We start from the raw sequence: 21,251 nt of genomic DNA, 5'->3' as shown, positions 1-21,251 counted from the left end.
CTGCCTTCGGCTCAGGTCATGGTCCCGGGGTCCTGGGATCGAGCCCCACATCGGGCTCCCTGCTCCGCGGGAGGCCTCCTTCTCCCTCTCCCACTCCCCCTGCTTGTGTTCCCTCTCTCGCTGTGTCTCTCTGTCAAATAAATAAATAAAATCTTTAAAAAAAAAAAAAAAAGAAAAGTGGCCATAAGCATTTCAGGAATCTTTCAGCACCTCTGCCATTACTATCTGGCTGGGGTGGGGTTTTTTTTTTAGTGTACACAATGTAACACAATGATACACACCGTTACACTAGTTTCGGGTGTACAACATAGGGATTCTGCAAGTTTCTGTACCATGCTATGCTCACAAGTGTAGCTATCATCTGTTGCCGTACAATGCTATTATAATACCATTGACCCTATGCTGTACCCTTTGCCTGTGACTTATTCATTCCGTAACTGGAAGCCTATGTCTCCCCCTCCTCTTCACCTGTTTCATCCATCCCCCCACCCTCTCCCCTCTGGCAACCAGCAGTTTGTTCTCTGTATTTATGGGTCTGATTCTGCTTTTTGTTTATTTATTTATTTGTGGGGTTTTTTTGATTCCACATATAAATGAAATCATACAGTATTCATCTTTCTCTGCCTGCCTTATTTCACTAGCATAATACCCTCTAGGTCCATCCATGTTGTCCCAAATGGCACGATCTCATCCTTTTTTATGGCTGTGTGATATTCCATTTGCTATCGATACAGACCCCATCTTCTTTATCTATTCATCTATTGATGGACACTTAGCTGCTTCCATGTCTTGGGTATTATGAATAATGCTGCAGTAAACATGGAGGTGCATGTGTTTTCTTGAGTTTTTGTTTTCTTCAGATAAATATCCATAGGTGGAATTTATGGATCCTATGGTAGTTCTGTTTTTAATTTTTTGAGGAACTTCTATACTGTCTTCCAGAGCGGCTGCACCAATTTGCATTCCCACCAACAGTGCACGAGGGTTCCTTTTTCTCCACATCCTTGCCAACACTTCTTATGTCTTGTCTTTTTTATTCTAGCCATTCTGACTGGTCTTTTAATATCTATAGAGTTTGGGGCGCCTGGGTGGCTCAGTCGTTAAGCGTCTGCCTTCGGCTCAGGTCGTGGTCCGGGACCCTGGGATCGAGCCCCGCATCGGGCTCCCTGCTCGGCGGGAGGCCTGCTTCTCCCTCTCCTACTCCCCCTGCTTGTGTTCCCTCTCTTGCTGTGTCTCTCTCTGTCAAATAAATAAATAAAATCTTTAAAAAAAAAAATATCTATAGAGTTCAAATCAGGTCTTCTTGATAGAAGGGGAATTTAATCTGAAAGTGTACCGCTATCTTTTTAGATATTCTTGAAGCCAAAGTGTCCTGGCCCAAGGTCCAAACACTACAGGCATGGTACAGTTTGGGTTGGACAGTGAGTTCAGGTCCCATCCCAGTTATTCTGGTTGTATAACCTGAGTCATGCAATCCACTTAGCTTTGCCTTAGTTTCTTCATCTGTCAAAATGGAGAACGCAGGACTTTAAAGAGTTTAATCCTGTGTCTTGTAACTACTACATATTATATCAATGCAGGTGCAAAGAAAAGCAAAAACCAAAAGTAACAAGGGAGAAGCTTATTTCCAGCAGATAAAAGGCAGGACGTGGGTAGTACAGAACTGGAGTGGAAGCACCTACTCAAGGTTTGCAGAGTAGATGCCCTGCAACTCATCCCTCTGACATCCCCAGGATGGGACCCTGGCATTCATGGCCCAGCTGGAACCAACCACACACAAGGCAGCAGGACATAGGGAAAAATGAAAGGAACAAGGAGCACCAGCCATCTCTTAAGGGACATTCCCGAGCTGCCCCACTCAGGGCACCACATCTATTTATATTTCAATTGGCCAGAATCTAGTTAGAGGTGGAAATGCAGCCTCTTTTGGGGGTGGCTATATGTTCAGCTATAATTCTATAGACGGGAAATACCCAAATAGATGGGGGGAATGGTTTCAGTAATTTCTTATGTTTTAGAAATTGTATGGTCTAGAAACTGAATGAAAGGAATACATTAATAGAAAGAAAGAAAGAAAACCTCTGTTCATCTGTACTCCCTGCAACACCCACTGGAGATCTGTAGTTGCTTGAGCAGCATGGAAAGTGCAGGATCGAAGCCCAGGCACAAGGGACTCCAGGCTCAATAATCTGCCCTTCGGAGGATCTCAAGCCAGAATTGAGTACACCCAGCAAATAACACTAACTAGAGAAATTAAGTGGCTGCTTAGAAATACTCATACACAACACCACAACGTTGTCACCCACTCAGTGGAGTGACAAGCTTGCATTTAGAACACAATATTGGTTGTAGTTCAGTGTCCTAAGGTATGTAGTCATCTGTACTAATGTATCTACTTAATCTGAATTGCTAAGTAGATGTAAAGAAACAAGGAGTTAAGGAGTAATTATGGACCACCCATTCAGGCCCTAGGACTCCAATTTGAAAAGAAGTGATAAAACAAAGCCAAGCAATGTCTCAAGGGTTATTTTTCCAGCACCAATCAACACCCACAATACCCCCATTATTCCTGTTGGAAAATCCTCCGATGGGAAACATTGTTCTTCCTGAACATGTTAAAAAGCCAAGGTGTGAGGGGCGCCTGGGTGGCTCAGTCGTTAAGCGTCTGCCTTCGGCTCAGGTCATGATCCCAGGGTCCTGGGATCGAGTCCCACATGGGGCTCCCTGCTCAGCGGGGAGCCTGCTTCTCCCTCTCCCACTCCCCCTGCTTGTGTTCCCTCTCTCGCTATGTCTCTCTCTCTGTCAAATAAATAAATAAAATCTTTTAAAAAAAAGCCAAGGTGTACACTCTACTAGGGGTAAAATAATCCCATTACATGTTACAAAATACATCCAGAAGTGCCTTTGTCACCACTTCCGCCTACTTTACCCCACCCCCAAACACACACACACACACACACACATATCCCTTCCTCTTGCATGAACTTGAAAAAGGCAGGCCCCTTCCTTGTGCTCCATAAGTTTCAGATTCTGCCACCAGGTGGCAGGAATAATCAAGAATTAGCAGGAATTACCAGGAAGGTTGGGCCGCTCCTCCTGGAACGAGAAAATGTCAGGATTCTGGAAGAGATCACAAGAACACGCAATCGAAACTGTGGTATAGATGGGTAGACTGGGGCTGAGAAGATGTGACCTACCCAGCATCACACATGTAATTAGGGAACCCGAAGACCAGCCCCCTCATTTACCTGTGTCTTGTATTTCCACCAACTCATGCTGAGTTTTATTTTTAACTTTTTGTTAAGGAAATTTTCAGCGTCCGTGAAAGCGAGATTCGTAAAATGAGTCCCTAAGTGGCCACCAGCCAGCCTTTGCAATTAGCAACACTTTTGTCATCTTTCCATACTGTATACAGCGCCCCCTACTGTATTTGTTACCAAATACTCAGATGTACCGCATGGCCACACCCGTTAATGCAACATTAAAATCACTGTGGTTCATTCATCCAACAAAGAATTGTTAGCATCTCCTACGTGTGGAGGACTGTGCTAAAGTAAGATATACAGCCGTAACCAAAAGGTCAGTATGGCAACAAGGCTTTCATGCATAAATCATGCATGTGCTGGAAGTTAGATTTTATTCATGCTTTATACACTCTCGTGTTTCGATAGATAGAAAATGCAACCGGGGCGCCTGGGTGGCTCAGTCGGTTGAGCGTCTGCCTTCGGCTCAGGTCGTGATCCTAGGGTCCTGGGATCGAGCCCCGCATAGGGCTCCCTGCTCAGCGGGGAGTTTGCTTCTCCTTCTCCCTCTGCCCCTCCCCCTGCTTGGACTCTCTCTTTCTCTCTCTCAAACAAATAAATAAAATCTTAAAAAAAAAAAGAAAATGCAACCTAGGTCAGAACTGTCATTCTTTTATAGCTCCTTGGGGCCAGTCAGAGATCTAAAGTTAAAATCAAAGTCATACACTTGTTCTTTCAAAGACAAGGTCACAGCCGACAGGCCTAGCAGAGGACATTTCCTGAAAAGCTATAGGGACCTACCTGACACGGTTTATCTATCTTGTTGCCTTACTTGGAATGAAGTAACTGAGGAAGGCAAGTTGGGATGAGGTGGGAGAAAGACTGGACCCCGCCCCCCCCCACCCCAAAAGGTAAAAGAGAAATGAGCCAGGTGTCTGTCACATCTCAGAACAGCTGCTTGGGGCGAGGACATTCCTCCAAGAACACAGCTTACTCACTTCCTTAAAGTAAAATCACCACAGCCTGACAAAAGAAGGCATTTTTCTTATTCTCATTACTACCAGAGGTTGCTTTAAACTAAACAAAACACATTTTAGCATCTCAAAATCCAACATCTAAGAAGAAAACTATCTGGCCTACATTTCGCTTTATTTTATACATTGGAAGCCTGTGTTATGTGACACACCCTAGTCTCAACTCTGCTTATTATAAAGTCACATGACTTAGATGGGGGCGCCTGGTCCTCCTCTCTCTCTTTCTCAGGTTGGACCACACCATTCCCTCTATCAGAGCAGAGCAAAACAGAAATCGTCTGTCTCCTTCTGAGCCCAAGATTCACTGGTTCTTTCTTTATTCAGCTGACGCATCTGAACACCTCATCTTTGCCACCCCATCCCTCAAAAGTCTTCTAGGTCCTGTTTCTTGAAATAACATTTGGGTTTTTTGGTCCTGAAATTGTATTTTTGCAATCTGTACTTTTTTCTTAGAATGAAGATGACTTTGATGAAAGCCAGAACGCATCTGGAAACAACTCGCTAAGGTGTAGAGTTGCGCAGAACAGAGAACACAAAACCGCCAAGCAGGTACTCCAGCGATGGTTGAGTGAATCTATTACCATGGTAACCGCTGTGCAACAGGGACTGGGAGCTGTGGGGACAGAAAGTGGGCGCTTAGCTGGCACTCAGAGGAATGAATTAAATGGTAATTAGGATGTGTAAGGCAGAATCATGAAGAAAACACACATGCTCAAACAAAGAGATCTTGCGTTGATACACCTGTCCCCAGAGTTTTCTGCTGGGGAGAGTATGTAGGCTTTCTCTGGACACTTCACTAGTACAGATTCCAGGCTCCATCCTAAAGCAAAAAGCACTGGCTTAAACCAAAGCATCTCAATTTTAAAGCAAGTGAGGCAGATGAGGAAGGTTCTAAGATATGGTTCTAAAACTGTCCATCATGCCCTAGGGTTCCCTAGGGACACCTAAGTTTATAGCAGACTGAAGCACTCTGTCACAAGGCCACTTATATTTTTTATATATATATATTTAATTCTGGGTAGGAGCTCATTTGAAGAAAGCCTTCTGCTGCTAAAAATCCAGCAGATTATCCATGTAGACCATTCTTTTTTTTTTTTGGTAATTCTGGGTGCCGACTATCAAGCCATTTATTGGAGGGAGTTCTTCTCATGATAAAAAGAATAACTTGTTTGTAGTAGAAAATGTGGGAAATTATTGTAGCAAACTTTGGAAGATAAAAAAAAATTACCTATACAATTTCAGAAAAAAATCAGTGCCTAACATCTTAAAATATGGCCTTTTAAGGCAAATATACACCCACGTGCCCATGTCATGGGCCATGTACATTCATCAATTGCAACAAACGTACCACTCTGGTAGAAGATGGTGCTAACGGGAGAAGCTACACATGAGCAGGGGCAGCAGGTACACGGGAAATTTCTACTTTCCCCTCGGTTTTGCTGGGAACCTGAAACTGCTCTTTAAAAAATGAAGTCTTTTTTTTTATTGTTTAAAAAAACAATCAAAAACAAAAAAAATTAAATACTTTACTGTTATAAATAAGAATATAAAGAGCAAGGAGGAGCCACTGGATTTGGCAACAATGGTCCTTGGATGACGTTGGCAGCAGTCATCTCAGTAGAAGTCTGAGTGAGTAGGATGTGAGGGTCGCTAAAAGTAAAGGCAATTCTTTCAAGTGGTTCGGCTGTGAAGGGAAGGAGGGTGGGTAGATGTCCCATGACTATGGGGTCAAGAAGATTTTGTTGTTGTTATTGTCAGTTTTGGTTTGTTTAAAGATGGAGAAAGGTACTCACTTTGGCAGCACATATACTAAAACTGGAACGACAGAAAGAAGATTAGCATGGCCCCTGGACAAGGATGACATGCCTATTTGTGAAGCATTCCATATTTTTAACACCAAAAAAACCATAAGCCAGTTAAAAAATGGGCAGAAGACATGAATAGACATTTCTTCAAAGAAGACATCCAGATGGCCAACAGACCCATGAAAAGATGCTCAACATCACTCAGCATCAGGGAAATGCAAATCAAAACCACAATGAAATATTACTGCATACCTGTCAGAATGGCTAAAATCAAAAACACAAGAAATGACAAGTGTTGGCAAAGATGGGGAGAAATAATGAATCGTTGAACACTACATCAAAAACTAATGATGTGCTATATGCTGGCTAACTGAACTAAATAAATAAATAAGTAAATTAATTAATTAATAATTAAAATTTTAAAGAAGATGGGGAGATAAAGGAACCCTCGTGCACTGTTGGTGGGAATGCAAACTGGTGCAGCCACTCTGGAAAAGAATATGGAGGTTCCTCAAAACTTTAAAAATAGAACTACCCTGTGATCCTGTAATTGCACCACTGGGTATTTACCCAAAGAATACATAGGGATACATGCACCCTTATGTTTATTGCAGCATTATCAACAATAGCCAAACTGTGGAAGCAGCCCAAGTATCCATTGATAGATGAATGGATAAAAAAGAGATGATATACATATAGGAATATTATTGGGCTATAAAAAAGAATGAAATCTTGCAATTTGCAACAACATGGATGGATCTAGAGAGTATAATGCCAACTGGAATAAGTCAGTCGGAGAAAGACAAATACTATATGATCTCACTGATATGTGGAATTTAAGAAACAAAACAAATGAACAAAGAAGAAAAGAGATAAACCAAAAAACAGACTTAACTAGAGAGAGATGGTTACCAGAGGGGAGGTGGATGCGGGGAGTGAACTAGGGGAAGGGGATTAAGAGCACACTCATATGATGAGCACTGAGTCATGTAGAGAATTGTTGAAGACTATATTGTACACCTGAAATTAATATAAAACTGTATGTTAATTTTATTAAAATTAAAATTTTTTAAAGAAAAAAGTGTACCAATCTGATAGGTAAAAACAAACAAACAAATAAATAAAGATGGGAACTGTTTGGGGGAAAAAAAAGAACAGTTAATGCGAGACATTCCATGGGCAGTAGGTAACTTCAAATTTCACTGTAAGAAAATAATAATTATGATTATTTAAATCAAATATTTGTCAAACTTTAACATATTGGCTAAGCTAGGTGTTAGATGGGAATGAAATGAATAAGGCTCCTGTATACCCCTGTCCTCAACAGCTGCAGCTTGGACTCCACTGGCCTCTTTTTCTATTACCCTCCACCTTCCTAATTCCTTGGATCCAGCCCAGAAAATGAAGGTAGTCTAAATGAAACATATAATGGAATTTGGCATCAAAGGACTATATGATCTTTGAGAATCCTTTCAGCTCGGAGACATGCTTATGACTTAATTTATTTTATTTTATTTTATTATTATTTTTAGAGAGGGGGGGTGGCTAAAGGGAGAGAGAGAATCTTAAGCAGGCTCCATGCCCAGTGCAGAGCCCGATGCAGGGGTCAGTCTCACGACCTGAGCCAAAATTAAGAGTCAGACACTTAACAGACTGAGCTACCCAGGTGCCCCACTTATGACTTATTTCTGAGTTCTCGCAAAGTACAGAGAATCACTGGCTACCTGGGATATGACAGAAAATAAAAGCTGAGATATGGCATTATCCCTCTTAGAGCACGTTTAAAACTGCTCCACGTCTGCATACTTCCTTGCCACCCTCCCTTGCCATGCTTACAATAGCTGGACCTATTTGAAACATTATTACAAAATGGAGGCAGGAAATCCTCTATGCTATCCTGAGAACAGAATGGGTCGTGGATATTTAAACGTTTGAGTTGCACATAGAAAGATAGCCCAGGAATATACTTCACTCCATTAAATAGAGCAAGGGTTCACTGAGAAAGGGAAATACATCCAAACTTTAGCCCACTGATAGAAGGACCCTAGTTCCCAAGGAAAAGCTTATCAGCTCTTGAAGATACTGGGCTCGTGCTCACATCTGCAGACCAAGCCTTGGGCTGCCAGGAGAATAAACCAGCCTTGGTCTCAGTCCTTTGGAAACCAGGGCTGGCAGAATATAAAAGGAGATTTAGATGTAGGGTTAGGTTGTGTATTTGAGACCTTTCTTGTTTCTTAAGAAAGGCTTGTATTGCTATATACTTTCCTCTTAGGACCACCTTTGCTGCATCCCAAAGATTTTGAACAGTTGTTTTCATTTTCATTGGTTTCCATGAATTTTTTTAATTCTTCTTTAATTTCCTGGTTGACCCATTCATTCCTTATTGGGTACTCTTTAGCGTCCATGTATTTGAGTTCTTTCTGACTTTCCTCGTGACTGAGTTCTAGTTTCAAAGCACTGTGGTCCGAAAATATGCAAGGAATGATCCCAATCTTTTGGTACCAGTTGAGACCTGATTTATGACCTAGGATGTGATCTATTCTGGAGAATGTTCCATGGGCACTAGAGAAGAATGTGTATTCTGTTGCTTTGGGATGGAATGTTCTGAATATATCTGTGAAGTCCATTTGGTCCAGTGTGTCATTTAAAGTTTTTATTTCCTTGTTGATCTTTTGCTTAGATGATCTGCCCATTTCAGTGAGGGGGGTGTTAAAGTTCCCTACTATTATTGTATTGTTGTCAATGTGTTTCTTTGCTTTTGTTATTAATTGGCTTATATAATTGGCTGCTCCCATGTTAGGGGCATAGATATATAAAATTGTTAGATCTTCTTGTTGGATAAACTCTTTAAGTAGGATATAGTGTCCTTCCTCATCTCTTATTATAGTGTTTAGTTTAAAATCTAATTTGTCTGATATAAGGATTGCCACTCCAGCTTTCTTTTGATATCTATTAGCATGATAAATGGCTTTCCACCCCCTCACGTTAAATCTGGGGGTGTCTTTGGGTCTAAAATTAGTCTCTTGCAGACAGCATATCAGTGGGTCTTGTTTTTTTATTCAGTCTGATACCCTATATCTTTTGATTGGGGCATTTAGCCCATTTACATTCAGGGTAACTATTGAAAGATATGAATTTAGTGCTACTGCATTGCCTGTAAGGTGACTGTTACTGTATATTGTCTCTGTTCCTTTCTGGTCTATGTTGCTTTTAGGCTCTCTCTTTGCTTAGAGGACCCCTTTCAATATTTCTTGTAGGGCTGGTTTGGTATTTGCAAATTCGTTTAGTTTTTGTTTCTCCTGGAAGGTTTTGATCTCTCGTTCTATTTTCAGTGACAGCCTAGCTGGGTATAGTATTCTTGGCTGCATATTTTTCTCATTTAGTGCTCTGAATATATCATGCCAGTCCTTTCTGGCCTGCCAGGTCTCTGTGGATAGGTCTGCTGCCAATCTAATGTTTCCACCATTGTAGGTTACAGATCTCTTGTCCCGAGTTGCTTTCAGGATTTTCTCTTTTTCTCTGAGACTTGTTTTACTATTAGATGTTGGGGTGTTGACCTATTTTTACTGATTTTGAGGGGAGTTCTCTGTGCCTCCTGGATTTTGATGCGTGTTTCCTTCCCCAAATTAGGGAAGTTCTCCACTATAATTTGCTCCAATATACCTTCTTCCCCTCTCTCTCTTTCTTTTTCATTGGGGCCCCAATTATTCTAATATTGTTTCATCTTACAGTACCACTTATCTCTCGAATTCTCCCCTTGTGATCCAGTAGTTGTTTATCTCTCTTTTTCTCAGCTTCTTTATTCTCCATCATTTGGTCTTCTATATCACCAATTCTCTCTTCTGCCTCATTTATCCTAGCAGTTAGAGCCTCCATTTTTTTAATTGCACCTCATTAATAGCCTTTTTTATTTTGACTTGGTTAGAGTTTAGTTCTTTTATTTCTCCAGAAACGGATTCTCTAGGATCTTCTATGCTTTTTTTCAAGCCCAGCTAGTATTTTTATAATCGTCATTTTGTTTAGTTTTTTATTTATTTATTTATTTATTTATTTGAGAGAGAGAGAGTAAGCAGGAGCAGGGGGAGGGGCAGACAGAGAAGCAGGCTCCCCAGTGAGCAAGGAGCCCAAAGAGGGACTCGATCCTAGGACTCTGGGATCATGACCTGAGCTGAAGGCAAGACGCTTAACTGACTGAGCCACCCAGGTGCCCTATAATCATCATTTTCAACTCTAGTTCTGACATCTTACTAATGTCCATATTGATTGGGTCCCTGGCAGTCAGTACTGCCTCTTGTTCTTTTTTTTGAGGTGAGTTTTTCCGTTTTGTCATTTTGTCCAGAGAAGAATAGATGCCTAAACCCAGCAGGAGAAGAGAAATAATAAAGATCAGAGCAGAAATCAATGAAATAGAAACCAAAAGAACAGTAGAACAGATCAACAAAATGAGGAGCTGGTTCTTTGAAAGAATTAACAAGATTGATAAACCCCTGGCCAGACTTATCAAAAAGAAAAGAGAAAGGACCCAAATCAACAAAACCATGAATGAAAGAGGAGAAATCACAACCAACACCAAAGAAATACAAACAATTATAAGAACATATTATGAGCAACTCTATGCCAGCAAATTAGATAACCTGGAAGAAATGGATGCATTCCTAGAGACATATAAACTACCAAAACTGAACCAGGAAGAAATAGAAAACCTGAACAGACCCATAACCACTAAGGAAATTGAAGCAGTCCTCAAAAATCTCCCAACAAACAAGAGCCCAGGGCCAGATGGCTTCCCAGGGGAATTCTACCAAACATTTAAAGAAGAATTAATACCTATTTTTCTGAAACGGTTCCAAGAAATAGAAATGGAAGGCAAACTTCCAAACTCATTTTATGAGGCCAGCATTACCTTGATCCCAAAACCAGACAAAGACCCCATCAAAAAGGAGAATTACGGACCAATATCCCTGATGAACATGGATGCAAAAATTCTCACCAAAATACTAGCCAATAGGATCCAACAGTACATTAAAAGGATTATTCACCATGACCAAGTGGGATTTATTCCTGGGCTGCAAGGTTGGTTCAACAACTGCAAATCAATCAATGTGATACAATATATTAATAAAAGAAAGAACAAGAATCATATGATCCTCTCAATAGATGCAGAAAAAGCATTTGACAAAGTACAGCATCCTTTCTTGATCAAAACTCTTCAGAGTATAGGGATAGAGGGTACACACCTCAATATCATAAAAGCCATCTATGAAAACCCACAGCGAGTATCCATTCTCAATGGGGAAAAACTGAGAGCTTTCCCCCTAAGGTCAGGAACGTGACAGGGATGTCCACTATCACCACTGCTATTCAACATAGTATTAGAAGTCCTAGCCACAGCAATCAGACAACAAAAAGAAATAAAAGGCACTGGAATCAGCAAAGAAGAAGTCAAACTCTCACTCTTTGCAGATGATATGATACTTTATGTGGAAAACCCAAAAGACTCCACCCCAAAACTGCTAGAACTCATACAGGAATTCAGTAATGTGGCAGGATATAAAATCAACCCACAGAAATCAGTGGCACTTCTATACACCAACAAGACAGAAGAAAGAGAAATTAAGGAGTCAATCCCATTTAAAATTGCACTCAAACCGTAAGATATCTAGGAATAAATCTAACCAAAGAGGCAAAGGATCTGTACTCAGAAAACTATAGAATACTCATGAAAGAAATTGAGGAAGTCACAAAGAAATGGAAAAACGTTCCATGCTCAATGATTGGAAGAACAAATATTGTGAAAATGTCTATGCTACCTAGAGCAATCTACACATTTAATGCAATCTCTATCAAAATACTATCCACTTTTTTCAAAGAAATGGAACAAATAAACCTAAAATTTGTATGGAACCAGAAAAGACTCCGAATAGCCAGAGGAATGTTGAAAAAGAAAAGCAAAGCTGGCGGCATCACAATTCCGGACTTCCAGCTCTATTACAAAGCTGTCATCATCAAGACAGTATTTACTGGCACAAAAACAGACACATAGATCAATGGAACAGAATAGAGAGCCCAGAAATGGACCCTCAACTCGATGGTCAACTCATCTTCGACAAAGCAGGAAAGAATGTCCAGTGGAAAAAAGACAGTTTCTTCAACAAATGGTGTTGGGAAAATTGGATAGCCACATGCAGAAGAATGAAACTGGACCATTTCCTTACACCACACACAAAAATAGACTGCAAATGGTTGAAAGACCTAAATGGGAGATAGGAGTCCATCAAAATTCTTGAGGAGAACACAGGCAGCAACCTCTTCGACCTCAGTTGCAGCAACTTCTTCCTAGACACATCATCAAAGGCAAGGGAAGCAAGAGCAAAAATGAACTATTGGGACTTCATCAAGATAAAAAGCTTTTGCACAGCAAAGGAAACAGCCAACAAAACCAAAAGACAACCGAAAGAATGGGAGAAGATATTTGCAAATGACATATCCGATAAAGGGCCAGTATCCAAAATCTGTAAAGAACGTCTTAAACTCAACACCCAAAGAACAAATGATCCAATCAAGAAACGGGCAGAAGACATGAACAGACATTTCTGCAAAGAAGATATCTAAATGGCCAACAGACACATGAAAAAGTGCTCAACATCACTTGGCATCAGGGAAACCCAAATCAAAACCTCAATGAGATACCCCCTCACACCAATCAGAATGGCTAAAATTAACAAGTCAGGAAACGACAGATGTTGGTGGGATGTGGAGAAAGGGGAACCCTCCTACACTGTTGGTGGGAATGCAAGCTGGTGCAGCCACTCTGGAAAACAGTATGGAGGTTCCTCAAAAAGTTGAAAATGGAGCTACCCTATGACCAGCAATTGCACTCCTGGGTATTTCCCCCAAAGATACAAATGTAATGATCTGAAGGGGTACATGCACCCCAATATTTATAGTAGAAATGTCCACAATAGCCAAACTATGGAAAGAGCCCAGATGTCCATCAACAGACGAATGAATAAAGAAGATGTGATACAATACACACACACACACACACACACACACACACACACACACAATGGAATATTATGCAGCCATCAAAAAACCCCGAAATCTTGCCATTTGCAATGATGTGGATGGAATTAGAGGGTATTATGATAAGCTAAATAAGTCAATCAGAGAAAGACAATTATCATATGATCTCACTGATAGGCGGAATTGGAAAAACAAGACAGGATCATAGGGGAAGGGAGGGAAAAAGGAAACAAGATGAAACCAGAGAGGAAGACAAACCATAAGAGACTCTCAATCTCAGGAAACAAACTGAGGGTTGCTGGAGTGGAGGGGGGTGGGAGGGAAGGGGTGGCTAGGTGATGGACACTGGGGAGGGTATGTGCTATGGTGAGTGCTGTGAATTGTGTAAGACTGATGGATCACAGACCTGTACCCCTGAAACAAATAATACATTATATGTTAATAAAATATTAAAATGCTAAAAAAAGGAGATTTATGCAGCCTCTGATATTAAGTTCATTTAGCTCATGCCTGAAAACAGAGCAGGGGTTGAATGACTGCAGTAGAGACAGGAGCAAAAAGTAGAGATATAAGCCTATTCCCTAAAGAAAAAGAGGAAACCCCAAAAGCTCCTTTGGAAGAAAAAGGAGAGAGAAGTGTGATCTGGATTTTTTGTGATAAAGGGGAAAATGTCTGCAGAAGTAGATAATAGGAGCTATCTTCTTGCATAATAATTTTAAAAGAGCTTTTGTCAGTCCTTTGCCAAAATTCTGAGCAAAAGAGATGAGGGTCCATTATGCCCTGGATTCTCATTATTCCCTCTCTGCTGCAACATTTGATTTCCAGGATGAAGAGCAAGTCACCATTGAGCAGGATTCTTTAAGAAACAAAGAAGATGAGGAGGATGATCCAGAGACACATCAAAAAGGGTACGGGTTTAAACCAGAGAAGTAACCATACTGACCTCCTATTTGGTTTTGCCACTTTGTTTTATCCTCATCTAATTTTAAACATTTATTATTATTTATTATCTATTACCACCACTACCACCAATCCCCCTTCCCTACTACCCACCCAACACCATTTTCAGAAAAATTAATGCTCTATGATAATCACTGTGGTAAATTCAAACTGCTGATATCTTGGGAACCCAATATCCAGGACAGTCTTCTAATTAAAGGCATAAATTACCAACTAATTGCTCCAGTCCATGCAAAAGTAGTTAATTCATCTTCTCAATGCCAATCAATAAGCAATTGATTTCTCAAAACCCAATCCACGTTAAGTCCCAACAAACTTGCTCTTACGTTGTAGTATCCTGAAGGTATTCCAACTCCTTATTGCCCCATGAGGTAAGAGAGGCAAACTGTTTTCTTTATTTTTTGGACCAGGAAAATGAAGCTCAGAGAAGTGACCTACTCAAGGTTAGTCAGCTAGCAAGGAACAAAGCTAACTTAACAATTTCAGCTTCTGATTCCTAGTCCAAGATTGTCTGGTTTGTCATAACACTCAAGTATTTGTCAAGTTTCTGAATGCCCATTTAAATTTTATTTAAATTTCTATGTCTCTGAGGAACTTTGTTTTTATGCATCAGAAGGTATCTCTGGAGTTGGTGAGAATTAGGATTAAAAGCTCTTGTCACCATCCAAAATATTTACTACCTCAGAAACCTGAGCTTAGTTCCATCTTTCATTTTACTTTATGGATCTCTGACCCCAGAGGCTGAGAAATTCTCTTGGGTGGGCAAAGGTACTCAGGTTTCCCCTAATGTTAATGGGATAGAAGCAATCACCAGGAGGACAGAAGTGGTCTAGTCAAGATAACCAAGTGGCTGAAGCCTCTATTTCGAGCTACTTTACTTTATGCAGTGTGAGATTGCTGTCTTGGACCACATACATTCTGTGCAATTAAAGAATCTGATGAATCCAACCTAAAGTACATGAATGTGCTCAATTCAATGTTGCCCTCCACCTCTGCCACTTTGAAACACTATCAGAAATTGAAGATGATGGATCATCAACCTTTCCTAAATTCAACCATGAAAACTTAGTCTTTACTGAACTTTTATTTCCTCCATATCTTCTGGATCAGTATTTCTAATTCACTAACATACATAACATCAAAGTTTTCATGAAGTAAGACTCATCATTACTATGTGTGATATGCTCTCATACATCCTATTCTTTCTTATTAAAGAAGGGTGTCCCGCGCTGTGCTCTTCATAATCCACTGATGGGTCCCAACCCACAATGGTAGAATACTGTTCCAGATAAGCAACACACACTACCACTTCATTTATCTGGTAATTCAACAAATGCCCATCAAGCAGCCTCATCTCCAAGGGTCCTGGTGCAACTGGGTTCACATCTTTCTCCAGGAAGTTAGCCAGTCAAGACTTCATCACAAAATATGATCAAAGAAGACAGTAGGAGTAAAGCACAGAGGAATGCCTCTGTCCGAGGAGATGCAAGGTGTTGTAGGAGTGAGGGGCTTGGGCTCTAACCTGAAACGTGCAGGGGGCGCCAAGACTTGGACACACAGGCATAGCTGCTACAAGGTGGAGAAGTGGAGGGGAGGTCCCAGCTCAGGGTTGAGTCCTTTGAGATCCTGGAGATGAGGAATCTCCTCTAGGAACTAGAAGTGGCAATGATTAAATGTGTGAATAAATTCCTTCCTCCAGTGGGAGAAGAGGTCTCCATTAGAAGGGGCACTGAGGAAAGAGGTGAGTGCAGGGAAGCCAGATTTCACGGCAGGAATGGAGGGAACCAGGAGCACCCCAGGAAAAGTAGAGGACAGTCACTGTGTGTATGGCCCTGAGGCCCCTCCAAACTCACTCGCTGATGGACACCGTCCTCCCCAGCACGAGTGATTGGATGCACATATTGCTCACTCACTACCCACCACCCCCTAACAAAGCTCTGGACAGAAACAAAGGCATGCCAACAATGCCAGAACTTTCTGGAAAGCTATATTACAACCTGCTGGCTGGTAGCTCTGAACTCCACAAAACCCTTCTTTATATTTCAAGCACCCAGTGAAGTCTGTCAGTCTCCCACTAAAACATACGGTAAGCCAGCACAGGGAACAACCCGCTTACTCAAACTTTGTGAGACCAGAAGGGATGAGAGTTTCTAAAATCAACATTTCATAACTGTGGCTTAAAAGCTATCAGAGGCCCTCAGAGTCCAGTGAGAAACACTCTCGTCTTATGATTTATTTTCGGCTTTTGTTTAGTTACCAGCTCTCCTGCTCTTTTTCCAGAAGCATGTTTTCTGCATTTCTGTAAGCCCTCAGGGCTTGGCACATCCACGAAGCAAAAGTTGATCCAAGCCATGGCTGCTTGTAGTCTTAAATGAGATGAGTATCCCATTTCTATTTTGTAGGACATACACTTCGCCAATTTGTTCGTTTGCTTGCTTGATTTACAAAGCCTCACCTAGCTCAGTGTGTCAGTTTATTTCATGTTTTTGGTGTTTACTTCTGCCTACCTTTTTGCTTTTATGTTGTTACAGGTATCTGGAAAGGAAGTATGATACAGTTTGTGATTTTTATAAGAAACACAAAACCACCCTTTGGTACATCATCTGGGACATCTTACTACTAGGTAAATAATGAAAGGAAGGATGGATGCCAGCGTCTTTTTTTGAGAATCCCCCAAATATTAGTTTTCTGTAGACAGAAAATAAATCTTTCTAATCTTTCTGTTCCCCCGGACTTTGGTGAATCCAGAGAAGCAGAGAGGATAATCAAGAAGCCCCAAGTGGTGGGTCTCGACTGGGGTTGCCTATGCAGATTGTTTCCCTGTTCAGTTTATGCAGCCAGGAGCTAATTATTTAGGTCCCCTACTCTTACAGCCTTTGTTGTTGTAATGGATTTAAGGGTTGGTTAATGCAAATCCAGCTAACTAGAAAACATGGTGATACTCACCGGGTGGGAACCTAATTGCAGGGGGCAATCTAAGCAATTCACACTTCATGCAAATACAATGTGAGCAGGAGCCTGGGGTCATGTAGGCTATTCCTTTTGCCTATCTTTGCCGATGAGCAGGTCCCCTCTATTGACTCCCTCCAAATCAAACGGTTCCACAGCCCATTTTGCAAAACACTCCTGTCTATAAAATGTGAACCCTCGCACCCAAGTCTGCTGACATTAATTGAGGATCACTGCACCTCCAAGGTCAATGGCTTGGTTGGTGCTCAGATAGCTGAAACAGGGAACAGCAGCGTTGAAAGCTTCCTCTGTACTGGGCCAGCTAGTATTCTAGGCTTTTCAGGCCATGCAGCGAACGCCACACAACTCTGCATTCAGTGGCTTCTTGACTGAACCTCCCCTTGGCTGAGCCATGTCAGTGCTGGAGGCTGGTCGGCAGCTTGGTGTGGGTGATGTTCCATGTCTGTGCTCACTTTCTCAACAGGTTACCTGCAGATGGTGATTGCAGCTTGTGTGCTAAACTTTCAGAGAGCCCTTCCCCTTTTCGTGATCACTGTGGCCGCCATCTTCTTTGTGGTCTGGGATTACTTTATGGCCAAATATGAGAATCGAATCGATGAGTGCCTGTCTCCTGGCAAAACGCTCCTAAACAGCCATTGGTTCTGGATGAAGTGGTAAATGCACCCAGTCCTCTTGTTACTTTTGAGAGGGATGTTAGTCTTTTCCAACACTGTTCCAAAAACGTGTTCTAAAATTGCTCCCTCATTTATGGGCTATTGAAACAAGAAATAACCGAGTTATAATGCTTGTTATAATGCCTTCATTTTACAAACAGGAAATCAAGGCCTAGATGGGGCAATGACTCGTTCAAGATATGTTCAAACGTCCCTACAAACTGCTTTAATTTCAAGTGCCACTAAATGATAAAATGTTGTCCAAATGATGGGACAGTTCTGACTTGGGGAGGCAGCTTTCTGCTCTGGGCCTGAAGCTGGCCTCTCTGAGAGGAAGACCCTGTGAATTATTAAAGCTGACTCTTTCCTATAGGACCCCATATCCTATGAGTGACCACTCAGGGCTTTTCCTTCAGCCTCTTTCTGTGGGACCTCTTCTTCCTCCAGGTGGCCCTAGTGGATTGGACACAGGACAGGTTCTCCCCAGAATGGCTCACAGGGGATGTACCAGGAAAGTTCACAAATCCTTGACCTAATAACACAGGATTGTGCAATCCCAACACAGCATGCCTTCTGGCTCTGCCCTCCAAGCTGTGAGTCAAACTTGTCATGCCCACTGGATCCGCCAAGGAGTCAGAACCCATCCTGAAGTCCAACTTAGGTCTCTGAGGCTCAACTGAAGTCCCCCATCTTCAGAGAACACATTTCAAGTTCTCCCCTAAAGGGAAGAAAGGTAAAATCTCTCCCATCTCCTAAAACAGAAGTCAGGACTCCCAGCAGATCTCTCAAAGAAATCACCAGTCTTCCCTCTCTAAAGCATCCTTTCTCATCTCTGAACCCTTTGGTATGTCCTTGAACCAGCAAAGAGCCCAAGAATTATAGAATGTGCTTCAAGCAGTGCTTAATTTTTTTTTTTTTTTTTTTTTTTTGGCTATTTGCCTTTATAGCCACAACTAAAGAGGGTCTGTGCAATCTCTAGAAGCATAACTTGCCAGGGTATGCTACTCTTAATAAATTTTTTGTTTGTTAGTTTAAGCTTGCTCCAGATTTTCAGGTTAGCGCAACAAATGATGCTGATGCCTCCTTTCTGATTCTCTTAGGGTGATTTGGAGCTTACTGATCCTGGGAGTTATTTTGTGGCTGATCTTTGACACTGCCAAATTGGGCCAACAGCAGCTGGTTTCCTTTGGTGGGCTTATAATGTACATTATCCTGATATTTCTATTTTCCAAGTATCCAACCAAAGTAAGTATGAAATCAATCCTTTTCAGCTTTTCCCCTCTTTTTTTCCCCCTCATGTCTAAATTGATCAAAATAGTGAGTGTGAGAGAATTCCACTGTTACTCAGTATTTGTCTTACCTTGTTATGCTATACTAAGTGGCTAGGGTGCCTTTCTTCCCGAGCTTTCTTAGTACTAGTACTCTCTCATTTTTCATTCTCAGTAATTTGCCAGTTACACCACCAGTGAGGTGTTCTCTCCTGCCAAGTCCAATTTCTACTCATGTACCCCACCTCCCTCCATCAAACACACAAAGAAAATTTATCTATTTTGATCCTGGTTTCCCCAGGCCAGTAAATAATCTAATATTCTACCACTGGATTCTGCAGTTCATCAAATTTCTATTTGCAAGTTAGGTTATTTTACTGCAAAAATCTGTCCTTAAACAGTTTTGTTCCCACTGAATTCAATTCTCATTCTCATTCTGTCCGCCTGTAACCCATTAAATGGGCAAGAATTCGGAGACATCGAAGCTTTCACTCACGACTCAGAATGGCAAACTCCAGAAGGTTTTACTGGCTTTCTGAAAGGTTGACCCAAGAAAAACAAGTCACCTAATAGGATCCAAAGTGCTTTCCCATCTCGGGTCAGCATCTTCACTGGTTTCTATGCCTCCGATCCCACAGTTCTTTGCAGCCCACTCATCTCCGCACCAAAATGAAAGCAGATGATTGTCCATTCCTGCTGCACTCCCTGGCTCTGCATTAGAGTTAATTGGCTCCTTTTACAGTGAAATGAGAGCCCCTCAACAGGGTGGAATTTCACTTAATTCACTTACAAATTGTCAGATTAACAAACCTTGGGCACACAGAGAGAAGCCATGTTCTGCCTTTCCATTTTCCAGAGAGGGGAAATAATTATATGTCTCTAACATTTACAGCACAATGAAGAGGACCAGATCCTTCTTCCTTTAATGGCCCCTCTAAGACTACTCTTTGTGTCTAAGTTATTTTATCATGATATAATGGTTACCTACTCTCCAGGGACTGAAGGCTTCAAACTCGGGATTTGAAAGAAGGAATGCAACCCTGAGATCTGGGGTCATGATTCTATCAAGGGATTCTCTGCTCACAATTGCTTTGGCCTCCCAAAGAAGGTGGATCATAGGCCACGTGTGAGAAGCTTCCAAGGAAATAGTGACCCTCTGGGCGTGTATGCTGAGCTTAGCATTCATTTTCTAGTAAGCTCTATCTCTTCATCTTTCCGCATAGGTTTACTGGAGGCCTGTCTTTTGGGGAATTGGGTTACAGTTTCTTCTCGGTCTCTTAATCCTAAGGACTGACCCTGGATTTATGGCTTTCAATTGGTTGGGCCAACAAGTTCAGGTAAGTTGGGTTCAAATGAACATCTTGCTTATAAGTGCTTCTGACATTTGGATATAATCCTCAAGACATGTCAGAAATAGGTTTCTTCATCTCCATGAGTTGACTCACATTTTTGTTTGTGTAAACACGTTAATCTGTCTAGTTTATTAATATTACAGTTGTCCCTCCCCCGTATCATCCACTGCATCACTCCCCTATCCCGACTGTCCCTTTCGTCCTGCCCCAGAGGGGTCACACTTCTAAGATGGTTCCACAAACAGAGAAACAGGCTTTCTTTGTATCGAGTGCTAACTAGCACCACCTGTGTGCCATCGAGGGCTTTTCCGGAACAAACTGACAGACCTGGCTCCTTCTCGAGCATCCTGGAGTCAGACTGAACGTCACAAATGACAAGAAATCTGTATGCGGGTATAGTTCAAAAATATTCTTCCACGCCATCCACTGGAGCAGGGAAGGCTATGAAAATTTACCTGCCATATCTAACCAGCAAGTTTGCTGGGCTCCCCCTCTGCAGAGCCCGGGAGGTCCTGTGGACTCTAACCACCAACTCCGTGGTTGTAATGATCATCTGTTTTTCCTTCCTTTAACTCAGACCTTCTTGGAATACACTAACGCTGGTGCTGAATTTGTCTTCGGTGAGACATACGCAGACCACTTCTTTGCATTTAAGGTAAACCAAATCCCCTTTCGAAGTAGTTACTTCCTTTTCAGTACCTTCTGCTTCTTTGTAGATATTCTGATAGAAACTGACCAGAAACCAAATATCCACCTGCCAGGCATGTCCTAGGTGGATAGCACATCACTGCCTTTTTGCATTTATCAGATTTTCTCTGAAGTCAGTAGAATGCAAACATTTTACTTTGTTGCCATAGCATGGAGGGAAACATCTAGAGGAAGTCAGAAATATACAAATACTTTTGAGGGGGGCTCCTAGCATTGCCTGAGATACTTCTGAA

The 21,251-nt window shown here is 41.6% G+C and overlaps 1 protein-coding gene and 1 non-coding gene across 2 annotated transcripts in view; both read left to right on the top strand.

Moving 5' to 3' along the window:
• SLC28A3 (solute carrier family 28 member 3) overlaps positions 1-21,251 on the top strand; it is a 53,197-nt gene that overhangs the window by 14,850 nt on the left and 17,096 nt on the right. Inside the window, exons 2-8 of the mRNA XM_021677935.1 lie at positions 4,730-4,825; positions 13,933-14,015; positions 16,599-16,690; positions 17,501-17,690; positions 18,791-18,935; positions 20,182-20,295; positions 20,888-20,965. Coding sequence (XP_021533610.1) covers positions 4,730-4,825; positions 13,933-14,015; positions 16,599-16,690; positions 17,501-17,690; positions 18,791-18,935; positions 20,182-20,295; positions 20,888-20,965 — 798 coding nt within the window. The remainder of the gene's footprint in view (positions 1-4,729; positions 4,826-13,932; positions 14,016-16,598; positions 16,691-17,500; positions 17,691-18,790; positions 18,936-20,181; positions 20,296-20,887; positions 20,966-21,251) is intronic.
• LOC123326520 lies at positions 6,062-6,168 on the top strand. Its single transcript, XR_006541143.1, has one exon. It is a non-coding gene; the product is annotated as a U6 spliceosomal RNA (small nuclear RNA).

The sequence above is a fragment of the Neomonachus schauinslandi genome, chromosome 13 (assembly GCF_002201575.2).
Source record: "Neomonachus schauinslandi chromosome 13, ASM220157v2, whole genome shotgun sequence".
Taxonomy (NCBI): domain Eukaryota; kingdom Metazoa; phylum Chordata; class Mammalia; order Carnivora; family Phocidae; genus Neomonachus; species Neomonachus schauinslandi.
The sequence above is the reverse complement of the archived record's forward strand: the minus strand, read 5'-3'. Positions and strand labels throughout refer to the sequence as shown.